Below are 14,110 nucleotides of genomic sequence, written 5' to 3'. Positions count from 1 at the left end.
TGTAGCCAAACGTAGACCAATTATTGTGCATCTGATGCCGAGAGACAAATTTTTTCACCTAGCATTGATTACTGTAATTCACGTCTATCTGGTATCCCAAAAGGTGTGCTCTCTTGCTTACAGCTCGTTCAGAATACCGCCACTAGAATTCTGACTAAAACCAGGAAAAGTAAACATATTACCCCTGTTTTAGTCTCCTTACACTGGCTCCCTGTGCAGTATAAAGTAGATTTTAGATTTTTTAGTTATTTCCAGGAGTTACTGACCTCATAGCATCCAAGTCGCTGTCTTAGGTCATAGGATGCGGAGCTACTGGTTATTCCTAAGGCCAACACAATTAACACGAGAGGAAGGGATTTTTCATGCAGAGCCCCTAAATTATGGAATGCCTTCCCTTCTTTCAGGGAAGCTGGGACTGTTACAGTTTTTAAGTCAAGACTAAAAACATACTTTTAAAAAATGTTTTTTTTTTTTTATCTTAGTGGGTTTTAATGTAACTTTTACTTTTTTTATATACTGTTTTTTTAAATCTGCTATTTAATATGTAGCAGTTGTGTGCGTGACATGCCTGGAGACCTTTGTACAAAGGTATTGTGTAAATGTAAATGCTTTTTTGTGTACTGTACAGTGCTTTGTGATACTTTTGTATGAAAAGTGCTATATAAATGTAATACATAAATAGGTTCCTGGAGTGGGACATTCCTTTTAGTGAGACTAGTGCTCGCCTTATGTGGCAAACTTTTATTTTTAGCTTTGTTTTCTTTTTGTTTTCTTTATTTACCATTGCTGGTACCCTAGTGGCAGCACCTGTGTTATTAAATCTGTGCGCCTGTGCAGCGTGTCAACACCCAATGCTCTGCGTCACACCTAACGAATCCTCCTTGTTGCACCATGACATATATGAGGATGGGTGTAAGGACAGACAGACCCCCCATATTCACAGAATCTGACACTCAATAATGAATGCTAAATAATGTTAATAGAGTTTTTATCACAAATTGATAAGCAGTTTTAAAGATACGTAGAAAAATCTGTGAAGTGTGACATATACGCCTCCACTGTATTCCCTTTCGCAAAGGAATTTAATCAAGATATTGCTAAATATCATTTTTTAATCATTATGTAATAAATGGGAAGCTGTTGCAAGATGTGTGTCAAATTGATTGAATGTACACCTCTTATTGTTCATGCAATTGTGACGATTCTGTTTCTTTAAAGAAGTTTGCACCACCGTCCCTTTATGTGAAGCCAACATGTGCAGGTAGAAAAGATAAAGTATAGCTCATTGTGCTCTGCTTAGACACAGTATATGTAAGATATGAATGGCTTTATATTAAAATAAACCCCCAAGCCTAGAAAAGTATGGCAAACCATAATAGGAAACACATTTTCCTGTTCTGTCCAACTTGGCTAAACTCTGAATTAGCGAATAATACAGATTTTGCACTATGGGGAATAGAACACTGTCACTACTCTCCATAAACTCCTGTGTTTCTGAAAATCAAGCTGAGTCTCAGCACTTTGTTTCACAGACCGTTTCATTTCTAAGCAAGTGTTACTCAATCTTACTCTCACCTACTTAATTGAAGCTATTGGTGGCCTTCCACGACTGGGAGAGCACCCCTGGGTGAGAGCTAAAACAGCTGCAGGTATTTCCTTGATGTAAATAGTCAAACCTATTATATATCTTCAAGAGCAAGTGGTTTAATGCATTTATTTTGTTTTATAACTTTATAGTTAGTGGAGAATCCAACACGAGGATCACAGTTGATAGTGAAAAGTTAAGGTAGGGTTCTAAAGGATCTGTGCAGGAATTTCTGTGAAAATGGCTGCCAATTATAAACAACTTTGGGTTATGTGAGTAAAATGTATGGCATTGGTTATTGTGTGGGAAATGCATTTTATTTGTGTTATTCTACTGTGAAAAAATAACAGAAAAATGAATGTGCCTATTAATAAGGATTTTATTTATGATCACTGAAGTCTTCATTTAGTATTTTATATTGTGTTTAGTTCCTTCCAAAAGTGCTCTAATTGTATTCAGTGTTTTGTCTAGGAATGCTTTCATATGACAACATGTTTATATTTCTAAAACAAGTCCAAGGTTTTTGAACCCCTCGCTCTTCCAAGTACAATGTGCGCTCTTGTAGGTGTTGACAACTGTTACCAGCCTCACAACAGAGCTTGAAAGAGTCTCTTTGCTAAAGTTCACATAAGTATGCACTTGAGTGTTCAAAGTATTAGAAATGCCAATTAATGGAACCAAAGAAAAGTTTTTTTTTCCATATTCTATTTATTTTCGTAAACATGAGGTATTTCAAAGTGCTATAAGTTGCAGCACAAAATATACAATAAAACAAAGAACTTTTCAATTTACCCAGTTCTATGCACCCAACAGTAACAAACATATAAACAGGAAGAGAAAATGATAGGTAAACGTTTATAAAGAATATTTCTGTACAAAAGAAAACTATTTTAGTCCAAAAAAAAAAAAAGGCATAAAGTAATTCTACTTAAAAGTCACAACTCATTTTCATATGAAAATATAAGTATCAAATTTAGTTATGTTTCAGCATCACACTAAAGTATACAGGTGTGTAAGAATTAGTACGGTACATAACAGATTAACAATAGATTTGTATACAAAGTTTTATTATCCTCAAACATTGAGGACTTACAGTACTTTTAGGTATATAAACTTCCAGTCTAATATTGGTAGCTTTAATATATATATTTTTTTAAATGTACAAAAAAAAGGCAGAGTGTGTAAATGGTATTTACATAAAACATTTTGGGTGATCCAAAAGTGTTAAGATACCTCCGGACATACACCCTTTACAATGTAAGCACCACTGAGAATGAGGAATGAACCACTTAAAGTTAAGTGCCACCTTAAGCTATGTGTGTCCACAGTATGGCACAAATGTCCTTAGTCTTTCTGACTTCAGTATAAAGGCAAAAAAAGGACACATCATCCGCTCAACTGTAATCGTCTGTGTCTTAATTCAGGCAGTATGTCCAGGGCCAATTCAAACCTGAAGTGAAAACAAGTGATCTATCCATATTTTTAATGTGACTGGATTGAAAGTAAACCCAACATTCTTAATGTCAAAAAAATGTGCAAAAGTGGCAGTGAGAGTCCTGATAAGTGGCTTAGCGAGTCCTTGTCTGCGCTAACCTTTTAAGTAACTGCAGTCGCCTTGCCTGAAGTCTGTCCTTTTCTAGCTGCAGCCTGTGTTCATCTGCTTCAAGGGAATGTACATATTCTGTGGCTTTTTTCAAGATGACTACTTTGGCGGCTTTTTCGTTTTTCACCAGCTCTGGGACATGGTCCCTTAGTGTAAGGAAACTGGACCTCAGGTCGTTCCGTCGCTGCCTCTCCAGGATGTTGTGGTTGCGCCTGCGCTCGCTGTCCTCCGAATCAGAATTGCGGGGACTCAAGCTTTTGGACCTCGGGGGCATCACGCTCTTGGCTGGTCTGGCCACTTCGTTCTTTGTTTTTTTCAGAGGAGGCAGCTCCTCACACTCTGTGTAAGGGGAAGGAGCTGCGTAATTGTGCTGCTGGTGGATGGGGGCGCAGCGTTTGAGGAGTAACTCATGTTGAGGCTTAGTCAGGGCTGCGCTGCTGATGCTGTTGCTGGTGTTCATGCTGTTCTTGGGTCGGACAGTGATGGTGAGGGTGGTCACAGGCCTGTTAGCGGAAGACCGCCTCTTCTCCACTGTGACAACGTCAATCTCCTCCTCGTCTTCATCATCCTCCTCCTCCTCACCATCATCATCATCATCATCATCATCATCCTGGTCATCTACAATGAGGAAAAAAAAAAAACAACGACAACATTCTATTACTCTGCTTTTGTCAAGAAACTATAAACATTCATTGTTGTCAAATACTCAAATGAGTCCTAGACCATGCTTCACATGCTTTGGTTAGGGACTTACTCCAGCATTAAGAGCTTTTACACTTTATTTGGTTCTCAGAATGTCAGGACTGTACAGCAGCGTTAATCACAGAGACAATTCCCTTAACATTTTTTTTTTAAAGCATTATTCCTCATAACAATTACCACAATATATTTTAATCATCATTACTGTGACACTACTTTTTCCTGTACCAGTGACAAAATATGTGACTGACAACACTATTATTTATTATCTGCCAACTGCTTGTGGTGAAGGATGACGAGATGTTACACTGGGACACCACCTGGAATTCTGCCAGGAAGCCCAGGTAGGCAAGGGAAATGTGGTGGAATTCTGTGATTCGTTTTCCTTGCAGCAATCTGCAGGATTTTGCTCCCTCTGTTTTTTGCATTTAAAACTATAACACATACATGCATATTTGAAAATGCTAACAAACTTTTAGTTAAATATTAGATCTATATTAAAAAGAAAGGAAACAGCATGCTACAACATGAAACTGAATAAAAGCCATCAGGCTTGGATTATATTCCTAGATAATAGCAGTATTAATGCAGTTCAATTCCCTCCAAATTGTGGAAGCAGGTGTGGAGTTTCTCACAGGAAGCCACCCCCAGGAGTGACTAACTGCTACTTGAAAACATTAAATACTGTTATTTAACAACAGTTTAATTGAACTTTTTCTCATGTGTATATAAAATGCAAAAGAAATTTGAAACTAATTAGACAGCACCTTGAGATCAAGAACATTTATAATCTGTTTTCCATTTCATAAATGTTTTATCAACATACTTCAAATAAGAGTTACAGGAAGCTGAATGTTCAAGTCTGGTAAAGAAGAGCAAAGGAAATTTGTTTCCATGTAAACACCAGATGAGATAGTTTGGTGCACTAAAAAAAAAAACATGGGGGACATAAAACAAAGGATACTCCCACTTTCCTATTTTAACCACAAACTGCTACATTAGAGAGAGAGAGAGAGAGAGAGAGAGAGAGAGAGAGAGAGAGAGAGAGAGAGAGAGAGAGAGAGAGAGATCTTAAAGTCAGAAACAGGCCTTTGCTGCACATGAACACTGGAATTATTCTAAACCTCCATGAAAAGCAGTTGCAGTTGGTGGGTCTCTTTAAATCCGTTTTTTGGGTCGGAGCCAAAAAGACAGCTGTTGGGAGGAAGTGCTGTCAAGGAAGACATTAAAGCGACAGAGTCCGTTTCCAGACTGGCAGGTTTTACAGCAGGCACGGACGCCCCATGGGTTTTCTTATTGTTACATAAACCACACTTTAAGCAAATCCTCCACTTAAAGGGCCATGTACTTGTGCCTACTTAAGTACCCATTTACGTTTGTTTGTTTCTTAATTGACATTAAAAGATAAAAGGGAATGCACACACAAGTGTTTCCAATTAGTAAGGAGGGTGAACAAACTGGTAGCCACATCCTCAGAAAACTGCATCCCCCCCCCCCCCCCCCCCCCCCCAACTATCAAGCTACCAACGTTTAATTGGTACACGTAATGCCAACTATTAAAGATCTCATTACATCACAAGCTATCCTAATGCATTGTGCCATTTTCAATTAGCCCTGTAATAAAGAGCAAGTTCACTTTTTAGGAATTGGAAATCATTTTAATTATGCACTCTGTTATTTTAATGAAGTGCCCAATAACTCAAACATATCTGGTTTGAGCAACAGTGCAACAACAGCCCACATTTTTCTTACTCTGGAAAAAGCATATTTACCGTGTTGCTTCTTTTGGAAATCCCTTAGTAGATTGTGCTGTATCAGTTTACTTTAAACTCCTGTTTACAAATGACATACCCGCTATCTAAGAACTCAAATGTATCGCGCTATGCTTTTAACTATTGTAAAGGGGTGGAGAACACATGCTTCTGTATTCAAATAGTAATTCTGCGCTGCGTTACAACTCCATCGCAACAAAAGACGTGTTTTAAATATATCTGAATTTGAACACAACCACAGTTCATTGTTCTTATGTAACTGCCAACTAGGTATAAAGTTCATTATTACGCTGACGTGAAAATGTGTGATCTTTTTATACTGCCACCTGCTGGATACATGTTACCCCATGCAGTAGTCGTGATTATTATTAATTTACATCAATACATCATGGTTTGTTTTCTTTGTGTGTGTCTGTGTATGTATATGTTTTTTTTTTTACTGTATTTTTTACAGTACAATCGGTGTTGGAAAAGGGAACCATTGATGATGTGTGGTCCCTTTAGTCGTCCACAGCAACGTTTGATGATCTTTAATTTTACCATAGCATATTATTAACTGTGTTTTTATGCACACTCACCAGAGTCACTAGGGGTGTCATCAGCAGCGTTGTTGGTTACAGGAGGTGTACTTATTCCTGGTACGGTTCTGGTGCTGTCGCTTTTATTGATTGGAAATGGAAACACCACAGCCGGATCCACGCAGTCGGATACCGAATTGTTCAGATCGGCTTCCTCCTTGTTCACAGCACTGCTGTTACTCACACCGCAACTGGTAACTGCGGAAATCGCTTTTCCTAGCGTCTCATTCACCACCCTCTCTAGTTTTTCACGGGCAGAAAACCCGCTCCACATACAGTCTTGGATAATAATTGAGTTCAGATTGCTTTCCAGTCCAGATCCAAAGAGGTCGCCTTCTGATGTCCCCCAAAGGTCGTCTTCAGGGAGCAAAAGGAGTTCTGAAGCCCAGTTCAACGGGTCTCCTGAACCAAATCCCATTGCCCCGGAATCGGTAGACCCTGAAGCCAGGTCCCCTTGCAATCCTGCCCGGCTAGGAGAGAGAGGAGGCGTCGGCAGCAACTGGAATTTTTTCCAGATGTCCTCCCCGGGTGGAGCGGAGTCAGGACAGCAGAAATAAAAATCATCTTCATCGGGATAGAAGCAAGGTTGTAGGGAGTCAAACTCCAAATCAGAATTTTTACTTATGATCCCAGGCATTCTTTTTTTCCAGTGGAATCCTACAAAATCCTAATAATAAATAAATAAATAAATAAATAAATACATAAATAAATAACTAAATAAATGGTACTACTACCCATATTAAACAACAGGTATAAAGGTGGTAAACTATAATTATATTAATAATACAATTAATAGTGTGTTTCAAAAGTATTACAAAGTTGTACAAAAATAAAATGTACGGCTTCTTTGTTTAAGTTAATATAAATTGTACTATTAATTATATATCTCACTGCGTAGAATAGCAAAGCAAAAAAAAAAAGCCTTAATATCAAGTGGCGTAAAATGAAACTGTACCAACCGCTACTGTCACTGATATTAACAAAGATCATTTTTACATAACACTAAAAAACAAAGCGATTCAATGTTTTTACACTAACAACACGAAACTATTTACCAACCTTGCAAACAAACTGTTTATTAATGGTATTTGCATAATTTACCCTGACATAAGCTAAATGCTGATCAGAGCTGAAAAAAACAAAACAAAAAACAACCTTCACCCACATATTTTGGAAGTGAATATAAAAAAGAACAACTCTCTTGCACAGCTAACGGGTTAGCGTTGTCTCACTGTCAATTTGCAGGGATATAAAACAGCCTTACCTCCAAAAATGATCCGAGCGATGTGTGTAGTAATTCTAGCAATCACCAGATCCTATATTTAAGTCTTATCATCTACCCTTTTGGTTTCAGACAGAGAACTGTCAGGGTAAGTCGGCTGCTGTTGGATATTATTCAGTGAAATTTGGGAACACCCGGAAAAAATCAAACATTCTCCTCCCCTTGATGTTGGGAGGGGCTTAGCCATTCTCTCTGTAGTAACAAGACCTATAGCAGCACAATGAGTTTAGTGAAGAAAAAAGGAGCGTAAAAAAAGCCTTCAACCAAGAGACGCAACACATTTTACTGAGTTACAATTAATGATATGTAGTATAAACACCCAATATAAAATATATGTACATACAGTGTGGGGAATGATTCTGGGCAGAGTCGTGCTGATGTAATTTGCAGTACCCTGTGATTTACGGAGTTTCGCATGAACAAATTATGGGCAATAAAGGAGAGTGCTAGTCTGCAAAGAAAGCAGCGTATTAGTCAATTATTGATTAGACGGTAATTAATTGGGATTTATGTGGGCATTATGTATGTATAACATGCTTTATTTTTTAAAGTCAGAAACGTGGCCAAAGTGTAACTGCTATGTACAACATAAAGAATTGGAAGCAAAATGCTACACGCACTGGAAAGATACAAGTAAACAGCGATCTCTTGTGGACAGTAAAATCCAGATGCTGTAGTTAATTTAACTTTCATAGGAAGAAATCTATGGGAGGTGAAAGTAATAAAAAATTAAACAAGGAATGACAATTCATTAACTGTAAAATTTAATTATGTATCGAATATTGAATTTTAGCATCAAATAATAAATTCACCATTGAATATTAAATGCAAGTATTGAACGTTAAATACTACCATCGAATGTTAAATGCAACAGTCGAATGTTAAAAACTAGCATCAAACATTAAATATGAGCTTTATACATTCAATGTACCTTTTATCCATTTAATGTACGCTTTATCCATTCAATGTGCCTTTTATCCATTCGGTGTGCACTTTGTCATTCGATGTGGTTTTTATCCATTCGATGCATGCACTTGCAAACGGTCAATCAATCCCACCAATTCCCAATCGGTGTTCCCCCTTGTTACCTGTTAACCTGTTCAGCCAACGAGAGGCTTCGATTTTCAAACTGAAAAACGGTAGCTGTCTTGTGCCGTCTGTAGAAATTAAAAAGGGTATTGTTGTTTTACCTGTTTTGTGTGTAAAAAATTGCATATTAAATAACGTTATTAAGCCTTGTGGTTTTTTTTTTTAACAACGGTTTTTATTGTATTTTATTAGGTTCAGATGGCTGCAGCTGCTACGCCAGACGTAGCGACCCAGCTACAGAACTACGCTCCACAAAATATTATTCTATCGAGAACTATGCTAGAAACTAATACCAGTGATGATGCCATTTTGTACATTTCAGAGTGGCCTCAAAGTATTTGATTAATTGAGAGGCAAGCGGAATTTATGCGAACTGCCCGTTGATGAAAGTTTTATCAGAAGTCATTTCTGAGTTAGATCGTGATTTTTGTAAACCAGATTATTATTGCATAAAGACCCTGAGAAGTGCCACAAGTAAGTTGTTCAGTCTACCTCATATTGCAGTACTTATGGTGCATATAAGAGGCTTTAAGGACACCAATACCATTTTAATAGTTAATTAGTAGTCACATAATCAGGCAACACAAATCCTCAACTAATTCCTACATTTTTGTCATACTTTTTGTGGATAAGACAAATGAAAGCACTTGTACCAGTAGGCTTGTTTTTATATTACAGCAAATTAAAGTAATTCTTTACTACGATTTGATTTTGCATGCTATTTTTATTATCTGTTTAGTATCCCATTATAATGTCTTCTTATTCCTGGTGTATCACTTTCAACACATATTTGGCAAGTTTAATAAACCCTCATATTTCAAATTAGGGGCAGCCTCTGATTCAGTTTGAGCAAGGTGACAAATCTGTAATGAGGCCAGCATAAAAATGACCACTAGGGATGTGCTAATATGATAATGCAATGAATCTTATCTTTAAAAGCAACACTGAAAGTATAGTATAGCCTATGAATGTAATTATTGTTTAATATACAGTGTAAGGAAGCAGGAGGCATGTTATACAGTGTTAAAGATGAGTATGTGTTTTAAAGTAATTTCAGATAACAAAATAGTTCCATACATTTTTCTCACCATGCACATGAATGTGCAGTTTTGAAGAAAAAAAATACATACATACATGTATTTTTATTTTTAAACATGATATCTGGTACTACTCTAGGTTAAATACATCTTTGTTTGCAAGCCATGCTTTTAGATTATACTTCCTGTGTCATTTTACCTGGAGGATGAAACTGACCCTCCTTCACTGACTTCTTTCCTGTCAATTACCAATCAGCTTCTTCACTTATTGAGTTTCCTGCTTTCAGTCGGTAACATGCTTTGACCCAGAAGACACTGCTGAGGTGAAGTGACCCAGGAAGTGCAAATGCCACGAATAAGGCATAGAAACTGAGAGCTTCTTTTAGCTTTAAATAGTGCCAAATATCATGGGTAAAAAATGAAAATAAATGTGTGTTTGAGATATATTTAGCTAATGGAAGTACAACACAGATTTATGACATTATTTTGTTATCTACAATTACTTTAAGAAGGAGCAAACTGGGGTTTTATTTGTGAAGTTTAGAAATACAAGGAGTGACCTTAATGTAGGAAGTAAAGTGTTATTTATGTGTTCTCTTGTCAAGTCCACAAAGTCTTTCAAGTCCCCGAAGTCTCTCTGACTGAGTACTTGAAGAAATATAATATTTAAAACAATTTGGAAGAGGAGTGGGAGTGAGAACGGAAAGGCAACACAAGACACAGGGGGAACAGGGTCACTGCCTGGGGAGTGGGAGGGGAGGGGAACCAATCCCATTCCCATTAAGGCCTCCAGATGAGAAGGTGGCAAAACTGTCTTGAAAATTGTGATTATTTCTCTTGGAGGTAAAATCTGTGATAAAACCGTTTTCTCATGTGGAGCATATTAAGCTAACCTTCATAGCAATTCTAAAACTTTACTGAAAAAAAAAGATGATTATGCAATAATGTGGTAGCAGGAGAGATAGCATCATACCCTTTGAAGTACTTCTCTAGCTTTAGTGAGAAAGGGCTCCAGTATGTCAACAAAAGCAAGTCTTGCACTTGAAAGTGTCATGTATGCATGTCTTACTGATAATAATTAACTTATGTAATGATAATAATGACATTCTTTGTCATGAAATTCAATTACAAATGGTTTCTAATAAAATATGACTGACAAAAATGTTTTCCAATATTAAATGTATGAAAAGAATATATGCATGCATTTTATTAACATCATTTTGTAGTACTGTTAGTAAGTTATTAAATATCTCAGCTGCAATTTGGTTATTTCACTAAAACTTCACCTCCACTGATTTTTTTGCTTTTTTTATGGCTTGTGCTGCCTAATGAAAAAAACAAAACAGTTACAGACAATCTAATTTGTCCTCCTATTTAATGTTAAATGTGTATTTTTGTAATGAGTTAGGAGTTAGGTAATTCTATGTTTTTATATACTGGTTCATTATCATAGGGGTGGCGAGATGCAGAAACATGCACGTTGTTTACAGAAACGATGGAAGTGTTGTTTTTTTTTATACTATGTTGAATATGTCATGTATTTTTTGTTAACAATGATAGCATATTGTCAGAATTAGGAAAAGCAAAAAAAGACTACTCAAGGAAATAACTGACAACCATCTGTTTGACAGCCAGCATCGTGCACAGTTAGAGAAGAGACCTTCAGTATCAAAAAGACCATCTATAATGTGGAGATAAGCTGTCAGGATGACAAAAACAGCGAGGGGCCAGGAAGGCAGTACTATTGTAATTAGTGTCTTGGAGAAGCTGGAGCAAAAATGGATGAGTGTCTTAAAACAACAATAGGCATGCTTAAACACCGTGGTTTATGTTAAAGACCAAACCTGGTTGTTTTGGGGGAGGGCTTATTATATTTCAGCCTACTCATTGTGTATCATTTTTTCTTGTGTCGGTTGGTGTACAGAGATACATATTATACAGCAGCTTTGTTGATTAACGTATATTATGTGAGGTGGAAGTGAGTTAACATGATTGACATGTGATCCTCTTTAAGTTTTAGAGTTTTAATTGTTCACACTGTCCAATTTCAGTGCTTAAATATGTGTAACTATATACGTAGTACAATTTCGTTTTTCGTGCTGGTAGTCATGTAAACTAATTTGTCTACATTTGAAACAATACACAGAAATGAATGTTATAATATGTGCAAGTATTAAAAGAATGTATAATGTAATCACAATTTTCATACATTAATGCTGTATAGCTTGATCATTAGACTAAAAAAAGGAATATAATGTTGTTATTGTTTAGAAAAAAATATCTTGCAGGATTATATTTTTATATGCTATGATGCAACCTGTATCTATTGTTGCAAAAATAGTGCAGTAAAATTTAAAAAATAATGCTTATGTGACCCGCCCTCATCAGAATGAGATAAACAAAAAAACATTTTATATATTTTGTTGTGTTATACTGTATATTGCAGTAAAACAAAGGCACAGGAGTGATTTAAGTAAAATGCTAAAAATCTTCGCACCTGCTATATTTAAATGCTAGTACTATTAGCAAAAACTTTGGAGCTTCAATAATCCTTCTAAATACTGTAGCTTGTTATCAGTAACATACAAGAGCAGCTTGGTATGGGTTTGCAACCACTGTGTTCTTTTTGTTGTTTTGATTCACTTGCATCATTTTCTGTTTTTGTCATCAGATTCTTGACTTTTTTTCTTCTTAAAATCAGAAATTTAAAGCACCAATTTGGCCTTAAGTATATAAAAGAATCACACAATAGGGAACACCAGTCCTATGTTAGATCCAGTAGTGACCAGATAGTTGTGGGGGAGGCAGGTTTATACAGCACTTAGAGGTTATACACGATTCTGAAACGTATATTGAGGTTACAGTACGTGTACGTTTTAAATACTTACCAGGGTGTGATGACGAATATGAAGAATACATTAGATAAGATCGCCCTGATATGTCAAACAAAATTGCTTTATTTTTGTTAGAAAACTGAGAAATACAACATATGCATCTTACAAGTGTAGCTTTGATTTTTAATATGACACCTCTATAGTATTGTCCCTTAACAATTGTTATTGAGTTAAGGTATTTGCAAGCATTAAGCGTCATATTAAAAGCTAATAAAACAGTTTGACTTAAAAGCAGACTGGCAGGCATCAAAGCAAGGCATTATAAAGTTCAGACTTGCTCATAACAATAAAAGAGAACAAGATAATCCCCTTCAGCTAGAAAGCTGAATCATACCATTGTCACCAAGTAAACATCTTATATTGAATTCCTTTCATTTGTCTGTTGGCAATACACAGAAAGAGAAATTTAGTTCAAAACAAAAATGTATATGCTTTCTTGTGTCACTGAACAGCCATTAATAATCAAATAAGATACGTTTTGGAGAATTATCTCCCAACATCCGTTGCAAGGAATAAGCAACTGCTGTGTCTCCTGTGAGGCATGTGATGAAGTGATATACCCAGGATTCCCAGCGACCAGGAATCAAAAACTTAAAGATCCAAGTTTTACAACATGTATAATCTTTATGTTCTATAATGGGTGAATGTAAAAAAAGACTGAATTGTAGTTTATTCTCTCATATTCCCTCAAATTGGTTCAGTGTTTGCAACTTATAGGGAATTGAACATAAGTTCACTGTGTGCATCTACATCAGGGGTGTCCAAAGTTGGTCCTTCCACTCCTGATCTTTGTTCCAAACCTCTTCTAATTTGTTTAATTGAACCAATTAAGCCTCAATCCACACCCTGACATAGTTAATTATATTATTTTACCTGTTAAATTTGGAGTGGAATGGCCCTCCAGGACCGTAATTGGACACCCCCGATCTACATAGAAATGGTTGTAGAGAGAAAGCAGAGTTTACTGTTTACACAGTTAAGTGAAATAACGTCCATAACACATTTGTATTTAAAGACATCATTTCATCACAGGTTTTCCAATATTTCTGTCACATGGTCAACCAAGCAGGTTTCTTAGCTACTCAGCCTTGTAATGAGAACACTATTCAGCATTTGTGTAGGCTACCTACAGTATGAATGTTATTACTTCATGACAGAAAAATATCTCGGGATAGGTTCATGGATGGTTAGGCAATTAGGTCGACAAAGCTAAAAGATTGATACATCATTTGAAGAAAACAACTTAATGAAATTAAGCTGCAAGTAATAAGCATTTTGTACAAATAAAACAATTTATAATATTATACAATTTCAGTGAGGACAGTCTTGCGTATTAATGATACTATAGATTTCCTGCCTGAAAACACTGCAAGCTTTATATTAAATGCTTAATGCTCGTTTCAGTAAACATTTTCTTCCTTTCTGCTCAAAGACCGAAATAACCTTTTCATTTTACTTTTTCATTGACCGAATCCTGACTATGAGTGTAACATATATATAAAATAAAGAAAATCTGGGAATTTTCACAAAGAAAAAAATGAAAGATGCATTGGAATGGCACATAAACAGTT

At 36.2% G+C, this 14,110-nt stretch overlaps 1 protein-coding gene across 1 annotated transcript; it reads right to left on the bottom strand.

The window, feature by feature from the left end:
- Positions 1-2,279: 2,279 nt before the first annotated feature.
- mycn (MYCN proto-oncogene, bHLH transcription factor) lies at positions 2,280-8,471 on the bottom strand. The gene is made up of 4 exons (XM_034003735.3): positions 8,451-8,471; positions 7,502-7,711; positions 6,238-6,904; positions 2,280-3,806 (listed from the first exon to the last, which is right to left on the bottom strand). The coding sequence occupies exons 3-4, from the start codon at positions 6,872-6,874 to the stop codon at positions 3,154-3,156; spliced, it is 1,290 nt and encodes a 429-aa protein (XP_033859626.2). The 5' UTR covers positions 6,875-6,904; positions 7,502-7,711; positions 8,451-8,471; the 3' UTR covers positions 2,280-3,153.
- Between the last annotated feature and the right edge of the window lie 5,639 nt (positions 8,472-14,110).

Source organism: Acipenser ruthenus, chromosome 5, assembly GCF_902713425.1.
Source record: "Acipenser ruthenus chromosome 5, fAciRut3.2 maternal haplotype, whole genome shotgun sequence".
Lineage (NCBI taxonomy): Eukaryota > Metazoa > Chordata > Actinopteri > Acipenseriformes > Acipenseridae > Acipenser > Acipenser ruthenus.
This window is presented reverse-complemented; position numbering and strand designations above follow the sequence as displayed.

Excerpts from the sequence above, each read along its gene's own strand:
- mycn (XM_034003735.3), bottom strand. The coding sequence starts at position 6,874 with ATGCCTGGGATCATAAGTAAAAATTCTGATTTGGAGTTTGACTCCCTA. Across the intron at positions 3,807-6,237 it reads TGACACCCCTAGTGACTCTG|ATGACCAGGATGATGATGAT; the intron begins GTGAGTGTGCAT and ends TCCTCATTGTAG.